At 32.0% G+C, this 20374-nt stretch overlaps 3 protein-coding genes across 8 annotated transcripts; 1 reads left to right on the top strand and 2 right to left on the bottom strand.

The window, feature by feature from the left end:
* Positions 1-1613: 1613 nt before the first annotated feature.
* Positions 1614-3468, bottom strand: LOC112095794 (protein ALP1-like). The gene has a single exon (XM_024178070.1). The coding sequence runs from the start codon at positions 3287-3289 to the stop codon at positions 1715-1717; it is 1575 nt and encodes a 524-aa protein (XP_024033838.1). The 5' UTR covers positions 3290-3468; the 3' UTR covers positions 1614-1714.
* Positions 3469-9478: 6010 nt separating this feature from the next.
* LOC18056076 lies at positions 9479-12754 on the top strand. 5 transcript variants are annotated; one of them, XR_002904070.1, is made up of 8 exons: positions 9479-9668; positions 10438-10609; positions 11016-11099; positions 11197-11400; positions 11522-11760; positions 11860-11978; positions 12287-12503; positions 12639-12754. XR_002904070.1 is itself a non-coding variant. In XM_006451462.2 (5 exons), exons 1-5 carry the CDS (start codon positions 9621-9623, stop codon positions 11614-11616), a joined length of 603 nt encoding a protein of 200 aa, XP_006451525.1. In that variant the 5' UTR covers positions 9479-9620; the 3' UTR covers positions 11617-11806. The 5 variants fall into 5 exon arrangements, 1 of the variants encoding a protein (XP_006451525.1); XR_002904071.1 differs by lacking the exons at positions 12287-12503; positions 12639-12754 and having other exon boundaries at positions 11876-12169; XR_002904069.1 differs by lacking the exons at positions 12287-12503; positions 12639-12754 and having other exon boundaries at positions 11860-12169.
* LOC18056074 (U-box domain-containing protein 34) lies at positions 12313-16753 on the bottom strand. Of its 2 annotated transcripts, none has more exons than XM_006451465.2 (9): positions 16449-16753; positions 15848-15969; positions 15640-15755; positions 15100-15221; positions 14726-15021; positions 14543-14644; positions 13901-14329; positions 12633-13382; positions 12313-12524 (listed from the first exon to the last, which is right to left on the bottom strand). In XM_006451465.2, the coding sequence occupies exons 1-9, from the start codon at positions 16630-16632 to the stop codon at positions 12336-12338; spliced, it is 2310 nt and encodes a 769-aa protein (XP_006451528.1). In that variant the 5' UTR covers positions 16633-16753; the 3' UTR covers positions 12313-12335. The 2 variants fall into 2 exon arrangements, with proteins under 2 accessions (XP_006451528.1, XP_024034488.1); XM_024178720.1 differs by having other exon boundaries at positions 15848-15966; positions 16449-16532.
* Between the last annotated feature and the right edge of the window lie 3621 nt (positions 16754-20374).

The raw sequence follows: 20374 nt of genomic DNA, 5'->3' as shown, positions 1-20374 counted from the left end.
AACTAGTAGACTAATAAGTTGAACATATGAACCTATAAATGAAAAAACATAACCAAAATATGTGATTAATCAAACAAAAAAATTAATATTGATATTTAACCCATATAATTGAAATCTTACTAAGTTAATTGGAATATTGAACGCAAAATTAGTGGAATAATAGTTGAAACACATAAACCAAATGGGGAGAAAGTTTAACTGAATTTAGAAACTTATCTAACGAGAAATAAATTTAATTGAAATTTAATCCAAAATACTAGTATTTAACGAGTTTAGTAGGAATATTAAACATAAAACTAATGGATTGGAAAGTGGAAATAAGCAAACCAATAACCTAATATATTGACATTTAACCAAAAAAATTGAGACATAATTATTATACTTTTTTAAACTTTTATTAAAATTAAAAATATTTTTCTCACTCAAATATTGTTTGTATTAAATATTTATAAATTTTCTTAATTATTTTATTTTATTTTATTTTATTTTATTTTTTATGTATTAAATTATAATTTTAAAAAAATTATTAAATGAACAACCAGTAAAATACTAGTTGTTCAAGTTGCCTTTTTACTGTTGAAGTGGTTATATTACATACAGCGCTGTACTATAGGAAGACTCCTTAAATGGATTATAAATTTAGCTATTTCCACTTTCAGACCAGTGAATGCTCAAATTTGATTGACCTCCAAAATTATTAATAATCATTGTGCGAGTGGATCAATAATATCTATATTATTTGTATCAAAATTATTAAATAAAATTTATATTATTATATATATTAGTTTTTATTTTATAATTATAATTTTTTTATAACAAAAAGTTAAAGGATTTTGATACCAAATAGAGTATTAACTAAATAACTGAGTATACATATATAGATGTCTTAGCTAATTAGGTCAGTTTATCTATAGAGACATAACTAATCAAGTTAGTTAGCAGAGTTACCTAAGAAGATTTAGTTAACTAAGTTAGTCAAGAGCCTGTTTACTTATACGAGGCTGTTACCTTATAGTTACGGTAAGGTATCACCTCTCACATAGACAGTATTTGGACCCACATTTGGTACTGTTCAGGTGAGAGAGCTGTACCTTACAACTGTAAGTTAGCCCTCCCCTTACTTATAAAACTTAGTTAATTAGCTAAGGTGTGAAAACAAATGATACGAGCATGGTCTTTTAGAAAAAAACTTACATCTATTAGCTCCCTATCCTAGAGGAAGTCGAGCCTCGTTAGCTAAAGTAAGCTTATGAAGCTTTGTATTCAATACAATCCTCAACTCACAAAATTATGAAGTTTAATAAAATCAAATGCTATTCCTTGTTCGGTATAGTACTTCATACATTTGTTATTAATACTTCCCATACTCTCAACTATTTTAACATCTCCAAATTATTTAGTACGAAGATTAAACTTCATTTTTTATCTTCGCTGAGAATTGTATTGAATACAAAGCTTCAATTATTGAAGATGGAGAGTATGTATGTAATATTTTCGATTGTGACAATTTTATAAATATAAGTTGAAATAATATCATTCTATTGCTCTTTCACAATCGATTCATTTTCAAAGGTATCTCAGTTATACAACTGATTATAAAAAAAAAAATTGAATGATTTTTTCGGTACTGCTATAATTACTGTGAATGTAACAAGCTATAGTAAAAAAAGAATTACAAAATTCAGAATCAAAAGAAGAAAAAAGTTGAAATCAATCAATGTAGAAAAGAGGTTCCAGCAAGGCCATGGTGCAGCAAATTGTGAGCAATGTGATCTCTGGCCTGAGCAGAAGCCATAGACCTCACACTATTATCAGGAATCATCTCATCATCAAAGAGGTCAAACTTCAACTGGGGATCCATCACCTCATTTCTCATCTCGCAAATATTGTGCAAAACGCAGCAAGCTCCAAGAACAACAGGCAAATCCTGTAGCTTCACTTCAGTCCTCTTTTGCAAGCAAGCCCATCTTCCTTTCAATCTCGCAAAAGCATCTTTTGCGACAGCTTGAATATCCCCGATCTTCTCATTAAAAGCGTGCTGCGTCCAAGTCAAATTTTTCTGCGTATAAGGAACCATAACCCAGTCCATTAATGGATACCCAGAATTTCCCACAATCCAAACATCCTTTAAAAGCCCTCGGTCGGCTCTTTGAAACAGAGCAGATCTCTCAAGCACTTGATCATCAGGCATCGAACCGGGCCAGCCTATGCAAACATCAGTGAATACTCCTTTGGTGTCAACGACTCCTTGTACTGTGATGGAATAAGAAGTCTTCTGGTTTCTCTCAGTGTGCCTTTTGTTGAAATACGAAGCAACGCTAATCTTAGGCGCTATGATTGGTATGTGAGTCGTGTACATTGACCCACCAACATTTGGTATCCCTGAAATACCCTGGAACTCTTCCTTAATTTGTTTCATTTTCAGCTCATCAGGCCACTGTAGGAACTTGGGCATTAACACAGTTTTGATCGCCGAGCAAACCTCCAAGACCAGCTTGTGACAAGTGGATATCCCCAGACCGAACCGTTTTGATACGACCCGGAGCGGCTCACCCGTTGCCAGCCTCCAGACGCAGACCGCCACGCGCTGACGAACCGGAATCGCGTCCCGAAGCATCGTGTTCTTTTTCATCACCGTGCTTTCCAGCTCCTCGCAAATCATTTCAAACGTGGCTTTACTCATCCGAAAATCTCTCCAAAATTCTTCCTCTGGGAAATCCGGGTGGTTTCGCTCATCCCACCAGTCCTTTGACCGATCTTTGACCCACAAACGACGGTGCTGAGCGGACCCACCCGCAGTAGTCGGGTTATCCGCAGACGCGTCTTCCGACACGGATGCGGATGCGGATGCTGACGCTGCAACAGTGGCGACAGCCGAAGCCGTACGACGAGATCTTTTGTTCGTTCTCAACTGATCCATTACATCCAAATCGGTATAATGGTCTTGCAATTGATGGAAATAATCGTTCATTGCTTCTTCCTTTCGCTTGTGATTGTCATCGACGAGGAGTTTATCTTGGTGAGAGTGGATAGAATATTGTTGCTGCTCGCGTTTCTCTTCTTCGTCCAACAAGATTAGTGAGGTAAGTATATCACTCCACGCGGCACTCTTGTTTAATACGTCGTCGCTTCGTCGCCGCTTCTTCAAATTGTTGTTATTATTATTATTATTGTTGCTGCTGTTGTTGTTGTTGATGAAGGTGCTTCTACTCTCCATTTCAGGGAGTAAATCTAATAAATGGGAGTAGTCTTCTTCTTGATTAAGAAATGGGAAACGAGTTATTTCCATTAAGCAACAAAACAGTGCGTGTGTGTTTGAATTTGTTAGGTTGACAAGTGTTTGAAGAAATGCTTCAACGGAAAAATGTGAACACAATCGATTTCAAATTGAACAAGAAATGATAAGATGGGAGCTTTTATATAAGAAGAGGTGAAGCGATGGAAAAGAGAGGCGTGTGCGCAAGTGTGAACGCGGTGTGTTTTGGGGGGGGGGGGGGGGGGGGGTTGACGGTGACTTGACTTTTTGGATAATTATGCTAAATGGCTAATTTTTACGCGGTTTTGTTTTTTGGGATTTTATAGTCTGAGGTTCTGAGAAACGTTGGGAATTGGGAAGTTTCTTGAACAGGGGCTAAAGCTGAAGAAGAAGAGTAAAGAGATTAATATTAACGAAGGTGCGAGGAAATAGGTGAAACGAGTAAGGGAATTTTCTTTTCTTTAAAAAATTGTAAGGACTAAGGAGTATCAATTTGTTTATGGAAATTATTATTAAATTTGTTTCACCTTGCACTCCATTTATTTTTCAGTTTTCACTACAAATTAAATCTATTCCTTTGACCAGCTAGTCACAGCAAAGGAGCCCGTGGCAGCGACATGGTGCTTCATTTGAAATGTTCAATTTCAATCAAATTTTTCATTTGCTCATAATATAATTGTAATTTGTCCCTGCTGACTTTTAATAAAATTTAAAAAATTTAACGAAAATAACAAATAATTCAATGAGGGTGTATTTCGTACATTATATTGTAATATACTGTATAATATTATTTTAATGTAAGTGTATTGTATTATATTGTATCACATCAACACTATAATATAATAATGTTGTACAACATTTGATACTACACCATACTGTATTAATTCTTTTCTAATTAATTTAAATTATATATTTAGAAAATAATATTTATTAGTACTTAGAAAAATACTAAATATAAATGTCTTAAATTTTAGAAATTTAACATTATTTTTTAGTATAAATGTTAAAAAATATAATAATTTATAAAGATCAAAGCCTTACATTTTTTTGCAGTATAACATTTATTTTTTAGTATTTTCTAAATATATAACCTGTGAAATAAAGATCTAGTAAATAATTTAATCAAATAATATCTAAATAATATTTCTGCATGTATAAATAGTTAAAACCAACAAGATTAGTTTAAAAATTATTTTAGTATGATAAAATAAAAGTAATAATAATAAAGTGATATAATAGTTGTAACGTATTTACTAACAAAATGAATTGTGCTAAATAATCCAAGTAAGAATTCTATTGTACATATAATAATATTTTATATTATCATTTAAATTGGTATTAATTTTAAATTAATATTATTCAAATTTACTCATATATAAATATTTATTATTAGTTATATTAAATTCTTATTTAAGTATTTATTATTAATTAAATTAAATTGTTAAATAATAATCAATTTTTATATATTAATTACTATATAATGTAATATTATGTTATATTTTTATTTTATATATTATTTAAGTACTTATTATTAGTTATATTAACTTATTAAATATTAATCAATTTTATATTTTAATTTATTTTATAATTAAACAATACATTAGTTAGTTATATTTTTAATATAGTAAAAATTAAAATATGAATAATGAATTATAATAATTATAATGTAAAAATAAAGAAATAAAAAGTAATACTATATAATATTATATTAAACTAAAAATTTGTATTTACTTATTATTATTTAAAAAAATAAAAAACAAAACACAACCGCCGCTTTAGCTCTTTTAATCCATTAGCGCATTGCGCACCCCTTTAGGCTCCGTTTGGTACAGCTTATTAAATAGAGCTTATAACAATAGAACTTATAGCAATAGAGCTTATACCATTAGAGTTTTTGGACAAAAAATCATTGGGTGTTTGGTTATCAATAAAAAAAAATACTTTTGAACTATTAAACTGTGTAATATTTTTTATATTATATATTTTTAGAAAAGCTCTCTGATCTCTACTCCCAAAAGCTCAAATTTTGGACTTTTGTTAGTAGAAGTAAATTAGCTTATTTAAATTAAAAAAACTCTACTAAAAAAATAACAAAACACCATAAAAATTTTTAAAAAATGCTTATATGATTAAATAAATATTTATGGCTTTTAAATAAGTCATACCAAACAGGCACTTAATCTATTACAATCGAAAGAAACATAGCATAGTATTACTTTTATGAGGAAGGACTCGACTAGCTTACAGAATCTGTAACCTACAGACTGCAGCATCAGCCGTTGGATGTGGTTGGATGTGGAGTGAGAAATTAAACCATAGAAAATGCGACGGTGGGATGACGGGAGATGTTTGGTACAGAATCTGTACCATAGGCAGGTCCTATGAGGAATAGTGTCCGAATGCAATGGAATGCTGGCTTCCAAACGTGGCCTGAAGGAAAATTATTACTCCATCACCGCCGATCATATAAGGTGATTGTCGAGTAAAAGACAATTCAATCAAATCATGCAGGATTTACTTTCCTTATTAAAAAACAAGTCATATCATTTCACTTTCACAGTAACTTGGGAGCTTTATGTAAAAATAAAACTCGTGATCCAAATGAACTTGATCTTCCATTCGAACTGATTTTCTTACACGTGAATTTTAAAAGCAGGGTGATAAAATGCATAAATGAACCATATTTTAATTGAATCATAACTAAATCGGGTCAAAATTCTTTTGGTTCAGAGTTGATTTGTTTATTAAATAAAAACTCATTTTGATTCATTTAATTAATTTAATAGAACTAATAAATGAATCGAATCGAATTTAATTTGTATTTATTTATCATTAGTTTACCCTATAATAAATTCATAATAAATCGAATTGAATATAAATTTATTTATAAAAGTATAATTCATAAACAAAAATCAAGTAAAATAAAATATAAAAATATTACAAACTTAACATCCTAGAAAATACAAATTTATTATCACTTATAATTACTATATTAGCCTTCAAATTTTAAAAAATTTTCATATATATTTAAGGATAGATATGTAATTTAATTAAATGAATAAGAAATAATTTTAAACGAATAGATCATATTCGATTTGTTTATAACTAATTTATTAAATGAATACTAAATAAATAAACCAATAAATGTCTTCAAACCTGAATTCTATTTATTTAATTAGTGAGTCGAATTGAACTTATTTATTTATTGAACAAATCAATTTTTTCAAATTCAAATTCATTTAATTCGCATCGAATGAAATATGAGTAAATGAATTCCAACTCAAATTGCCACCCCTCTACTGAAGCAACTGGCAAGTCAACAACCATCTCTTTATTTATTTATTTATTTATTTTAGCGATTTCAAAAAATAAAATTAATTTTCTTATCCCTAATTACATTGTAATTTCTAAACTAGACTACAGACTACAGATGGAGTATAAACAAACAGACACTAAGAAATATCTTTTTAATTTTTTGTAGCCACGTGCGGAATTAAACACCTTAGCAACCCCCCGGGCCAGTGCGTGAATCACATCCCTTTTATTATCTAAGAAATGATGAGTGAGCTGTCACCTCATGCCAAATGTCATGCTTACCTCATTAATATTAAAAACACAAAATTCAAACGGGATAAGCTTAACTTGATTGAAATTATTAAGAACATTGCATTTCGTTCATAGAGAATAGTTCAAGCTAATTAAGTTGATTTATAGATGTTTTATAATTAATATTCAGATAATGTAAAAAACAGTTACATAAGTGTTTAAAAACGATTAACGGATAAAAAGGACAAAATCGATGTATTAAAATATTAAATAGATGCCTCACTTAACAAGCCTATAACACATTCTACTAGGAATACCCCTCAACTCTTTCGTAACATATTATATCTCGTTGGCTCTATCTCAACTGATACAATAACAAATTCTTTGAATCTTTACAAAGATTAGTCTATGGCAGTTGATTTTCCGAATATGAAGCTTAAAAGCTTCAGATTTACATGATAACCATCCTTTAATAAATTAAAAAATAAAGTACAATAAACGTATATTTAGATGAAAATAAAATACTATAAATCAAAGTTTGTGAAAAAAAAATTTATCTTTTCTTAATTATTAAGTAACACGCTCATTAAAGTCCAAACCTAGGACTTGAGCTCTAGGAATATTATTCCTCATCATTGAAGTTAAATCTTAACTTAAAAAGAATTTATTCTTGAACATAATAAATTTTGGATTGAAATATAAATGCCTAAGATAGGCACTTAATTTCTATTTTGAATATTATATACAAGACAACCAAGTCTAACACATAGTATAAATATTCAAATTAGTACCAAAATACAATTGAAGTCCACTAAAATTTAAAATAATTTTTTTAAAAAAAATATGTGTTTTTAACGTTAATAGAAAGATTCAAACTTTCTTTAGGTACCAATCAATCTAAACAAAAGCTGTGCTAACCAATCGAAAATATGGTATAATTTATTTTATAGATTTAATTTAATTTAGAATAAAAGTATCCGACTAACTAGTTTGACATTAATAATAAAATAAAAATGATGATTGGTCCTTTCTAGAATGCCGCATTGAATCACGTTTTTTCAAGTCTCAATGTTGAATGAGGGTGTTGAGTGTTGACCCACTACCAATTACCAAACTCAGAATGTCAACACAACAATGTCAAATGTTAATTTTATTTTGTTAGTACTTGGTATTATATTTGTTGAATTCGGGTTTTTACCTAATCTATCCACCCATAAAAGTGGATATTACCCCAAGTTAAGATAGAAGTTAAATATTTTACAAGTAAGACAAAAAAAAAGGTTTTATGAAGGAGAGGTTAATTCTTTTTCTCCTAATCTATGATTAAACAACAAATCTCCATATTATACTCTCGACGAGATAATGACTCTTACAGTTATTATTTTACTCCTTAACAATTATTTTTTCACAGAGTCCTAACTACTGAACTATTTAACGACGGTGACTTTTAGTATATTAAGATCTCTAACAATCTATTTCTCATTTTAATAAATTATTGTATTAAGCTATGGCCAATTTTTTACTATCAACCAAACTTTTACTATTATTTTTTTAAAATGCCCCTAGATTTTGTTTATTTGCATATTATACACATAACTTACATGGTTTCATTAAAACACCCCTGACATGAAGCAGTGGCACTAGGGATGGCAATGGAGAGGGGAAGGGAGGGGACCAATCTCCCCGTACCCATCCTCTATATTTTGCGAATATCTCCGTCCCCTCTCCGTCCCCGTTAGAATTACTTGAGAGAATCCTCATCCCCTCCTCGAATAATAATAGGGGATCCCCAAGGGTCCCCGATCCCCGAATAATTTAATATATTTTTTTTTCGATTTTGAGTTAATCATATTAAAATAAAAAATTCAAATAAAAGTAAAGTTTGAAATATATCTTACATTAATATCCATTACAAAAGTCACATATATTAAATTAGTAAGTAACGCAGCATGTAAGGGATACAAACTTCTTTTACAAACTATCGTAAATAAATTAATAGTATAATATAAAATTGTTACAAATAAAATCGAATTTGGATTCAAAATTAACTTTTTCAATGGTGGCGTGTGCACTTTATAAATGTGGACTATTCCCTTTACAGTACAATAGTTAAGTCGGAGTAAATCAAGGGCAAATATTAGATTAGATTAAATTAGATATTAAAATTGTGATTCGATGTGGGTAATTATAACATCTAAAAATAAATAAAAAAATAGATTTAAGTTTAAAATATTTAATGAATATTAAAATTAAAATAAATTTTTTGGGCTAATGGAATTTACCTGATTTTTTTAATATCCTAAATAAAAATTTAAGACTTTAATTAATTAATTGGGCCTAAAAATTTAATAATATAAATATTTTGATATTTGTTATTTTTACCAATATTTATAATTTTATAATTCAAATTTTATAATTTATTTATTAGTAATTTTAAAAAATAAAAATAAAATTAAAAATTAAAATAAAAAAATGGGTAGAAAATAAAGATTCCACCTCATTTCTGTCCCCTCTCTGAATAAAAAATTAGATAAAAAAATTTCTCTATTTTTTCTTTAAAAAAAAAATAGGTCTAAAATTATCTCTAGACCTTTTCTGAATAGAGAAAATTCTCAAAGATATCCGCCCCGTGGGATTTTTGTCTTCCCTTGTGCCACGTACTTGTTGGCGATAAAAATATCTTGTTAGCCACGAAGGCACGAACCACCCAAAAAAAAAATAAGGGTTAGGTATTGGCATTTCACATTTCGGGTTGAGTTGGTTCACAAAATATTCATTTAAATTTAAACCCAGAGGGCTCGAGGGTCGGTGATCTTCAATGGCGTGTGTTCTCACTCCTGCTACGGCCATCCCTGTGCGACACCAGGTGACTTTATCATTTCTTGTAATTTAAAAAATAAAATTCACATCTTGTTCTTATTTGTAAATACCAGATGAGCTGAAGACTTGGAACTTTATTGTACCACATGGGGCTATTTAAAATTTTTTTAATACTCTTTTCAGTTGAATTAATATTAGTTTTTAAATTTTCAACAGAAAGTAAAGATGGCTCTATGCGTAAAGATTCAAGTATAATCTGCAATAATTACGTATCTGGCTGGCGGCTGCAAGATATCAATTTTAATCCATCAGCTTCTTAGCAAATAGCAATCATATAGAAAAGGCATTTTGATTTTGTGGCTAATAATTGTTTGTACTCTGTTGCTGCAAATATTTAGGCTTTTAGTTCTGATTTGGATAGCTTGGTGAGCCCTTTAGTAGATTCCTTAACTAACAGAAGGCTTGACGTCAAACCCCGCATTTTCAATGTCCTACAGACCCATAAACCTTTGCAATTTTCACACGGAATGTTTTTAGAATCTGGGTGTTGCTTCCTACCGTAATGGTGCCGGCAACAAATTTGCATTGGTGTGCTTCTGTTCACGCTAATGAAGTTGGGTAGTTGGGTGGAAGCTGCTTGGGATGCATGATATCAACGAATCCTAATTTTTTCTTTTTCTTTTTAAAGATAAATCAGTTGACTGCACTTTTGTACTAAAATGATGGCATATAAACCTCATTTCTGCTTCACATTGTATTTATGTCAATTCCTTTTGTAACAATTGATTAGCTTTGAACCCTGGCTTTTATTGCAGGTCAATCGTCTAAGTGTTAACTTCACTTTAACATACACATCATCCCAATTTTACCAGACTACTACTGTCAGAAAATATAGGTGCAATGGGCAGTTTTTAACAACTAAAGCGAAGATGTCTGTCGAAGGAGGTATACTCAAGAAAGAGCCAATTAGAGACAGTGATAAGATTGGTAACTCTTCTGATTTGACAAATTTAGACATATTTTCTTTATTATGCTGTATCTTGGTTATCCAAGAAAAAGGGATAGGGTCCTGGAAACCTGATGTCTAATTTATTCAAAATTGAACCTGTTCATTAGAGTGTATTATGGTTTTTTGTTAATTTCAAGCAATTATACATAAACAACTTTTGAAAAACTGTTATCACGGCAATCAACATGTTCATAAAAAAAATTATTTTTCTGCTTTGTAGTGTATTGAAGTCTCTGCATCAATGGTATTACCATTGTCTTCTTACGATCCCTTTGCAGAGACAGCAACTAATGGCAAGCATAACATAAAAGAAATTAGAGGTGAAGTAGTGAAATGCTAGCTTCTGTAAAATGGTCGTTAATTTACTTTTTCATATTTGTTTAGATTATGGGGTTGTTAGTGTACACCATGTTGGAATCCTCTGTGAAAACCTCGAAAGGTCGCTTGAATTTTATCAGAATATTTTAGGTATGGCGCCTTATTCACTTTGAATACATATATATGCTTTATAAATATAAGCGGAAAAAAAGGGAAATAAATAAACATCAACGTTTCAATTTGTTAGGTCTTGAAATAAACGAGGCAAGGCCACATGATAAGCTCCCTTACAGAGGCGCTTGGTTGTGGGTGGGCGCTGAGATGATTCATTTAATGGAGCTTCCAAATCCAGACCCTTTAAGCGGACGGCCCGAGCATGGTGGTCGAGATCGTCACACATGTATTGCCATTCGAGATGTGTCTAAACTCAAAATGATCCTCGACAAAGCTGGTAAAATTTCTCTCTTGCACTTGTCAACCTCAAATACAATCTATCCTTATCTGTCTATTCTTTGCTGGGATTACTATTGCCATTGCTCTTTGACATCTTTTTTTTCCTTTCTATTTTCTAGGCATTTCTTACACACTCAGCAAATCTGGAAGGCCAGCTATCTTCACACGAGATCCAGATGCAAATGCTTTAGAATTTACACAAGTGGATGGTTGATGACTGGCATCCTTGAGCCACAAAGTATGTATATATATAGTTGCTAATGGCAAATGTACTGCAACTAGCTTATGGTGCACAGCTGCTATAGATTTCCATACGAATGGATGCTGCAAGCAATGCATAGTCAAGAAATAACCAGAGGTGTGTTTTGGTTGGATAATTAAGTTAATAAAGACTTTTGGATACATATTGCTCTTAAAAATGCTTTGCTTCTGATTACTTTCCATCTTGATTTCAAAGATATCCTTTGTGCTAGTAAATAATCAATGGCTGAGTGTGGGATCAACCAGAGGACGTCTATCACAAATGGAGGATGGTTTCAGCAAACTTGCTAAGCGAACCCGGAAACTGCTGATTACGTGAGAGTAAAAACTAGTTTGTCCCTCATAATGAAAAATTAAAGTGCGCAATTAAATTTGGGACTTATACTCCATTTAAATACGCATTATAAGGGTGTATAGTAACAATTTCGGATCAATAATTGAAATGAAATGTAATTTCTCCATAAAGACATCTCAGAAAATCATAAATGCATACATTAATTATTACATTTAATAGATTTTCTGAACTTCCACGTGCATAAATCACAAAATAGCAATTACAACCTACAAACTGTTTTAACTCCCTTGTGCCAATCATGTATATTCCTTTCATTTATCTTGATAAGGCATTGAAAGGATACAAGGAATGAAAAGGGGACACAATTCAACTATCATTTACAGAGATGTCACAGGTGACCTCCATTGCTGAATGGCAGAACGCAGTGTGTAGTTTGGAATAATTGACAAATGCTGGAGCCTAAGCTTTGTCACTGGAGATACATTGTGTTTCTCAAGCCATGCCTTGATTGCTCTATGCTCATAAGTAAATCCATCAGCAGCAATGTATGGATCTTCCATGACTTCCTATATTTATCCAAGATGAAGCAAATAGAAAAATCTATATGAGATGCAAGCTAATATGGAAAATGTAACTTGTAAATCACGTTTCTGTAATTGACTGTGACTTTTCACCTGAAGGATTGGACAGAAGAAGTGGCTTGGTGCATAAACATTGCTGCTTTCCAACTTTACACAAGCATCTGCAACATCCTTGAGTTTCCTGAGAACCGGCATGACTTCGGTATCAAGATCAGGTCTATCTCTGCATCTAAGATTTGAACACTTTAATGCAATGCAAGCTAATTCCTCTGTTTCAGCAAGCGGCCAATCTGTTATTGACTTGTCTAAAATGTCAGCAAAGGAACCATTCTTAATGGCACTTTCAACTTTCAGTAGAACTCCATTCGGAAGGCAAGATGTCAATAACTGGAGTATAATAACTCCAAATGCATATAGATCAGATTTGGGACGAATAGTGCCGGTTCTGTGATATTCTGGGTCCATGTAATGAAGAGTACCAGCAAGAATGGTCTCTCTGTACTCTGTGATGTTGTCAGGTATGGCATCTGAAATGAGTTTAGCCAGCCCAACATCCCCAATTTTGCTCACATAATTTCTGTCTAACAAGATGTTTCCCGGTTTCAAGTCTCGATGCACAATAGGCTCTGGCTTTGAGTTGTGTAAGAATGCAAGTCCACAGGCTACTTCAAAAATTATCTGGAACCGAACAAACCAAGGAAGAGCAGGCTTCCCATTCTGATGGTAAATATAGTCCTCCAGGCTTCCATTTTCCAGGTATTCATAGACCAAACAATTGATCTCAGGACAGGCTCCAAGCAGCAGAACCACGTGTGGATGTCGTATCTGGCTTAAAACTTCAACCTGCAAATTGGAATGAAATTTTTATGTCAGATCATATCTATGAACTTGGGATTCACAAAGTATCCAGCACTCATTTTTTTTTTTTTACTCCTAGGAAAAGAATATTATTCTTGATCTGATATAACAACAATGAAAGAGAAAATGCCAAAGGTTACCAAAGACTTGTAAAATTTTAATGTCCAAGTAAAAAATGTTTATGCCAACAACATTAAAAAGGTCCTAGTAAAGGTTACAACAGAGAATATTCTCAATTCAGCCAATGGGCTAGTTTTAGGAATTTCACAACACTGACAAACCTGTAATAAATTATGTCAGTGAAGGGTTTATGAGACCATTGAAATTGAGTATTCTATTAAGATACATAAGCAGAAAGAATGGAAAATATCCTGGATGAATAATCATTGTCCATCCCTGGATAAACTATTAAAGGTTCTTCAAATTACCATGACAGCAGGCAGATTATTGAATACATTTTAACACACCACTGTTATTAAAAAATATTATGAGCTATAATTTACCTCCTTTAGAAACTCATCTTCCTTGTTAACTGCATCAGGTGAAACAACCTTAACAGCAACAGGAGTATGATCAAGGCTGCACTTATAAACTTTTCCATACCCTCCTTCACCAATGATATAAAACTCAGAGAAGAAATCAGTTGCTACCTCTATTTCATCCCTAGTGTACCTTCTGTACCTCCCATCATTCAATAAGAGTGCATCAACAATTTTTTGCTTTTCCAAGGACTCCTTCAGCACATTCAATTCAGCTATTTTCCTGTCATAGGCCTCTTTAACAAGAAAATGTTTTGCATCCTCAACCTCCTTTAGTGCTTGCAAATGCTTTTCTTTAGCTTCGGAAGCAATTTTCCTCAAAGTTTCGTTTCTTTCCAGGGCAGCATTTACTCTCCTTCTCTCTTCAAGGCATTCATGAGAAAGTGTATGAACCTGTACCAATGAAAAAGGGCCCAGGGTATGAGATCCATACATTTCTTGGGGCCATAGAGAATTATAAATTATTTCTTGAAGCTCAAGCTCATGCATTTACTATGACATTTGAAATTGTGCTAGAATTAAAGTATAACGCATGCTAGAAGCCCTTATTTGGTACTAAACAACCCAAAATATCAAGATCCCTTCAATTTTCAAAATGTCTCGCACCTTGTTTTGGGCATGGACTAGCTCTTCACAAGCTCTTTTATACATGGAAATAGTGGCTTGTAATTCCAGCTGTAGCTGTTCCATTTCAGTCAGCACAGCCAACTGCAAAAATGCATTAAAATTAGAACTTCTCACCACCTTGAGCTGGAAATATTCCTTAAAAACTGCTTTAAAACAATTCACCTGCTCAGATTTTGTAGAGGCTGTGGAATTATATCGCTCAAGAGAATTAGTTTCAAGGCTATCTCCCGAGTTTTGACAATTACTCTTCACATCTACAGAACCATTTGTTGAAGAACATATACGTGCAACTGCATAAGAATTTGGATAGCTGATCTCGGATGTGAATGATGGTCCAAAGTTCTTATCATCTCTGGCTTCCACCGAGGAAGTATATAGGTCGGATGATTGTTCATTGAAGCCACAGGAGCTTTCTCCAAAATCCTGTGGAGCAAGCATTTGTGGCCTTGTACTGGTCACTGTGAGACAGAATGGAAAAAGAAGCAATCAGGAGTCTGACAGCATACTGAAGGCAAAAGAAACTGCATCTAACATACCACTAGTCGACTTGGTATTAGCTGAGTTCGTAATGACTTTGTGTCTGGATACAACATATATATTGCAAGATTTAGGTGCACATTTCAGAACAGTTGTTGGTACCCCTTGTCCCTTCAGCTTCCTAAAGAAAATGTGAATTGGAACTTAGCAGAAGTATGGCAAAAATATTAATTAAGTTCCAAAGGATAAAAAAGGGAAAAAAAAAGGAAGAAAAAAGAAATAGAGAGAGCACACAAACGAATAGAGCGAGAAGGAAATAAAAAAGAGGAACCACTAATACCATATAGGCATGTAGAATTATTAACAGAAACAAATTATGAAACAGAGACAGCAATGGATTGTAATTAAACTTTCTTATTTTTTTATTTTTTCCCCATTTTCTCTTTGTCTTTATAAATTTAGCGAAACTTGAACAACTATGCTAGTAGATTCAAGCATATAAACCTCCTTTGACGTAAACTCAAGATATTTATTACCCTTCTAGAGCACTTTAAGGCAGGCCTTCTGGAATAGACAATATTTGTCAAACAATTTCATACCTCATTATACAATATGTGGAGCAAGATCCCAAAACTAAATTATTAATCCCAGCCTCAGAAACATATTTTACAAGCGCAGTTGCTGGATTGTCATCCTCTAGCACCAATTTTTCCATCTACATGAGACTCAATATCATTTCATACTCTCTCCCATAATAAATATCAAACATAGAAATGAACTTAAAGTACAAGATAGACTCAAATTCACCTTTTTTGACTTGCATAGTTTCTTATATGGATCAAAGATTTCCTCAGTCCTTAATTTCACATCCTCCTTATACACTTTCACCACATTCTCATCTATCTCTGCAAGCGGGATACATTCTCCTGCTATAGGGCACATTCACCAATTGATATTATCAGTCAGTCACTAAAAGATTTATTCTTTAACTAGAAAGCTTGTCATCAACAAGTAAATTTTTGGCATGTAGGAGTGCGTTTGGTATCCGAAAGCAACTATCAAATAGCCCAAAGTACCTTACCCTTTTAAGAAGCAATCGGTTTAAGAAGGAACTTTTCTGAAAACCAATTAAGATATAATTTTGAAAAATCACTTGACAGATATTTTCCATACCCCAAAATAGGGTTTTGTTTGTTTATATATATATATATATATATATATATATATCGAACACACCGTCACAATTAACTACAACAACTAAGCCAGTCACCAAACCATTAAATCTATCTCTAAAAACCCAGTTTCATTCAAGTTTCTGCAATTTCAATAAATTGAATTCAAAGTCCAAATGCGCAACTCATTATAACATCGTATGAATTGAAGTGATAAATGGACGCGTGATACGTACACGGAGTTGGAATTGAAGTGATGGCGGTCATGACGTGGACTAAGATAAAACGATCAGCGTTGGGCATGAGATTCTCCACGGCCCATCGGACGGCACGTCGACTCCCGTTGCCTCCTCCGACTCCACTGCCGCCGTTAACAGCGACTGCTACTGACGTTATCTTCGCCGAAGCAGTTACGCTCATTTTGGAGGCTTGAAATTTTGAAGTTCGAAGCTGGAGCGAGCTGACGAGGAAACTGTCGCCTTGACTTGTTATTTAAACGAAAGGTAATAGTTATGCTGGGTTGACTAATTGGCAATCGAGATGATAGGAATGAATTGATGGTGCGTTTTTTAAAAGGAAGTTAAAATAGATAGAAATTTAAATGGGTTGAAATAAGAATTAGAATAAATTGGTTATTTAAATTATAATATATTATATTTTTATTGATGTGTTTATTTTGTTTAGGTATTGAAATAGATTATTTTAAGTTATTAAAATGTTGTTAGTTAATTGTTGTTATTATTAGGGTAAAAGTTGATTTAGTTATTATATTATGAGGTTAATATTTATTTAGTCATTCTATTTTTAAAAATAGCTTAAAACAACTTTGTTGTTAAATTTTTGAGACTCCTACTGTCATTTTTTGTTCCTTTTAAATTGTTTTTAAAATATTATCATTTTATAATAATATTTCTTTTTTGACATTAAAAAATTAAATTATCAATTTAATCTAAAAAAAAATATATTAATTTTTGTGGAAGCTCAGGTATTTATAAAAAATTAAATTATTAATTTTTTTAGATATTAATAAAATAATTAATATATTAACTCCTTAGCAGAGTGTTTCACAAAAGTTAATATATTCTTTTTATTTCTATATTATTTTTTAGGATTCAATTAGTAATTTAATTTTTTTTATTTTTTAAATTAAAAATTTATTATAAACGGGTAATATTGTAAAAATAAGTCAAAATGATTAAAAAATAATAGTAGGGGGTGTTAGTAATTTAACGATAGAGATATTTTAAGATATTTAGAAATATCAAGAGTAAAAGAATAATAATATTAAAATATAGGGATTAAATAAATTTTTACCCATATTATTATTATAGTTATCATCATCATTTTTAATACTAATACAATAATAATTATTGTATTAGTATTAAAAATGATGATGATGAATTGATACTGATGGTGATGATAACCAAAAGAATAACAATTGGCAAAGATTAGAGAGTGTAGTGATGATCAACGACGCCAAAAAGTGGCAACGATGATCAACAGATGCTACATATGACTAGCGACGATAAGTGGTAGGAGGTTGATAATTTGCGAGTGACGGTGAATAGGGGTGGGCAAAACCGGGTTCGGGTCGGGTTCGGATCAACCCGATCGAATTTCGGGTCATTCGGGTTTAACAAAAATTAATCCGAATACAACCCGAACTTCCCACCCGACCCGATCCAATCCGATTTATATTCGGATCGGGTCGGGTCGGGTTGTGAATTCAGGTTGAAATCGGGTAGGATCAGGTTGGTCAATTTCCTTGATTTTGTTACAACCATTTAAAAACACATAATTACAACAATTAAATACTAAATATTAATTGTTTAATTTAACCATATACACCATCAATTCAAATCTTTAAAAAAAAAAGCTTAAAAAAAGTGTGAAAACTCAAGATTCAAAGTCAAAGGTGAGAAGCTCGGGTTGAAGGATTGGAGCAGCAAAAGCACCTTGCAGCAGATCCGCGGCACTTGCAGTAGATCGGTGGCCGCGACACTTGTAGCAGCAGACCGACGGACGCGTAGCAGCAGATCGGCGGCACTTGCAGCAAATCGGGCATGGAGACGCGCGGCAAATCGTCCATGGAGATGCGGGTGAGGCTGTGACTTCTGCGGCGGCCTCCGTTGGCGGCTTGGCGTTGGCCCAACGCCGTTGGGGGTGACTGTGTATGTGTTTTGTGTAGTGAGATTGGGGATTGAGGAGAGTTGTGAGTGTTTGTGTAAAGTAACCGTGTATTGTGAAAATGGGAATTGTGATTTGTGTGTGCGGCGTGTATGTGGCTGTTTGCTTTTGGTTTAGTTTTTTTTTTTTTTTATAGCAACCCGATCGGGTTTCGGATCGGATCGAACCCGATCCGATCATAACCCGATCGGGTTTCATTGTTTTGATCCGATCGGGTTTTCTTCATAACTCGATCCGATCCGAACCCGAAATTTTTTGGGTCGGGTCGGATCGGGTCGGGTAATTTGCCCACCTGTCGGTGAAGGGATCGAGCATGGTTGTGCTTGTGACAGTGATGAGATCAATCTATGTGAGGCTGACAATTTATAATGACGGTGACAGGATTGATCATGGCTCAACGAATCGAGCAAGGCTGCTTTGTTTGACTCAGTTTTTTTTTTTTAAGGTAAAATTGGGTTTCTGTATTTGTTTGGGGGTAAAAGTTTGTTTAATCTCTATATTATGAGATCAGTGCCCATTTAATTTTTATATTCTTAAAAATACCTTAAAATATCCCTACTGCTAAATATTGACACTCATGCTATTGTTTTTTATTCTTTTTAATTTACTTTTACAATATTACACTCTTATAACAATATTTTTTTTTATATTAATAAAAATTAGATTATCAAATTAAACCCAAAATAAAATAAAAACAAAAAAATTATGGAAGCTCACATAGGTCTAAAAAAATTAATATTGTAAAAAAATATATTATCAATTTTTTTAGAAAAATAAATATTTTAACTTCTCAGGAGAGTATTCCACAAAAATTAATATATATATTTTTATTTTAATTTCATTTTTTGGTGTTAAATTTGTAATTTAATTTTTTCTTTTTAATTATATCTTAAAAAAAGAAACATTATTGTAATAAGATAATATTGTAAAAATAAGTCAAAAGGAACAAAAGGTAATGGCAAGAGTGTCAATAATTTAATTGTAAAGATGTTTTAAGGTATTTTTAAAAATATAGGGATTATACAAATACTAACCTCAAAATATAAGAACTAAACAAACTTTTTTCCTTTGTTTTGATGGCAAAATTGGTAATTCTACAAATGAGAGACTGATTCCCATGCCCTTTTTGAGAATTAATTTCCCATTCCTCATTCCTAAATTGGGGTGGGCCCACGATTTCGATTTTGATTTCAATTCTTATTTTTTAAATTAAACGTTGTTAATGATTCCAATTCCCGATTCAATCCAGGAAGTGAACACACCATGAAATCAGAACATATTAGAATAAAAAAGGAGAATGAGTATCATCATAATTTGTTTACTTTAACTATATGAATCAGAATGAATTGTACTATTATGTGTTTAATATATCTTAAAATCAGAATAAATTACTACAAGTTCTAAAATGACCTTAGTTGATAATTGTCATCTTCATTATAATAATTGTGATTATGATTATTATCAACAATAATAGTAAAAAATTATAAATAATAATTATAATAATGACATTAATGACAACAACAACAACAACAATAATAGTAATAATACTTAATGTTAGTAGTAGTTATTATAGTAGTAGTAATAATAATAATAATAACATTAATGACGGCGACAATGTTGATTACGATAACAACAACTACAATAGTAAGAATAAAAATAAAATTTTTAATAACAACAACAATAATAATAATTAAATTGATAAATTTTAAATAATATTACTATTAATATAATAATAATGACACTAATAAATATTGTTTAGGGGGAAATTTGGATAATGACATGGACTAATAACTCGGTGACACATAGAAAGAAAAGTCAACCAAGGGAAGTCAATTTTTTTGACCGAATGTCAGGATAGCTTACAAAAGATTAGGATTTAGGAGATAAGGTCCCTGAAGAAAGGAAAGTTTCGGTAAATATGCCCAACATCAAGGGGTATTATCGAAATCTAGATTTTGATGGTTGGAGCCAACAT

This window comes from Citrus clementina, unplaced genomic scaffold, assembly GCF_000493195.1.
Source record: "Citrus clementina cultivar Clemenules unplaced genomic scaffold, Citrus_clementina_v1.0 scaffold_1, whole genome shotgun sequence".
Lineage (NCBI taxonomy): Eukaryota > Viridiplantae > Streptophyta > Magnoliopsida > Sapindales > Rutaceae > Citrus > Citrus x clementina.
Note: the sequence above shows the minus strand (reverse complement) of the source record. Positions and strands in the feature narration are given on the sequence as shown.

Coding starts and splice junctions, on each gene's coding strand:
- LOC18056076 (XM_006451462.2), top strand. CDS start 9,621: ATGGCGTGTGTTCTCACTCCTGCTACGGCCATCCCTGTGCGACACCAG. Junction 9,669..10,437: donor CCATCCCTGTGCGACACCAG/GTGACTTTATCA, acceptor CTTTTATTGCAG/GTCAATCGTCTAAGTGTTAA. Junction 10,610..11,015: donor TAGAGACAGTGATAAGATTG/GTAACTCTTCTG, acceptor ATATTTGTTTAG/ATTATGGGGTTGTTAGTGTA.
- LOC112095794 (XM_024178070.1), bottom strand. CDS start 3,289: ATGGAAATAACTCGTTTCCCATTTCTTAATCAAGAAGAAGACTACTCC.
- LOC18056074 (XM_006451465.2), bottom strand. CDS start 16,632: ATGAGCGTAACTGCTTCGGCGAAGATAACGTCAGTAGCAGTCGCTGTT. Junction 15,222..15,639: donor TCCACATATTGTATAATGAG/GTATGAAATTGT, acceptor CATTTTCTTTAG/GAAGCTGAAGGGACAAGGGG. Junction 12,525..12,632: donor TCTTCTGTCCAATCCTTCAG/GTGAAAAGTCAC, acceptor GGATAAATATAG/GAAGTCATGGAAGATCCATA.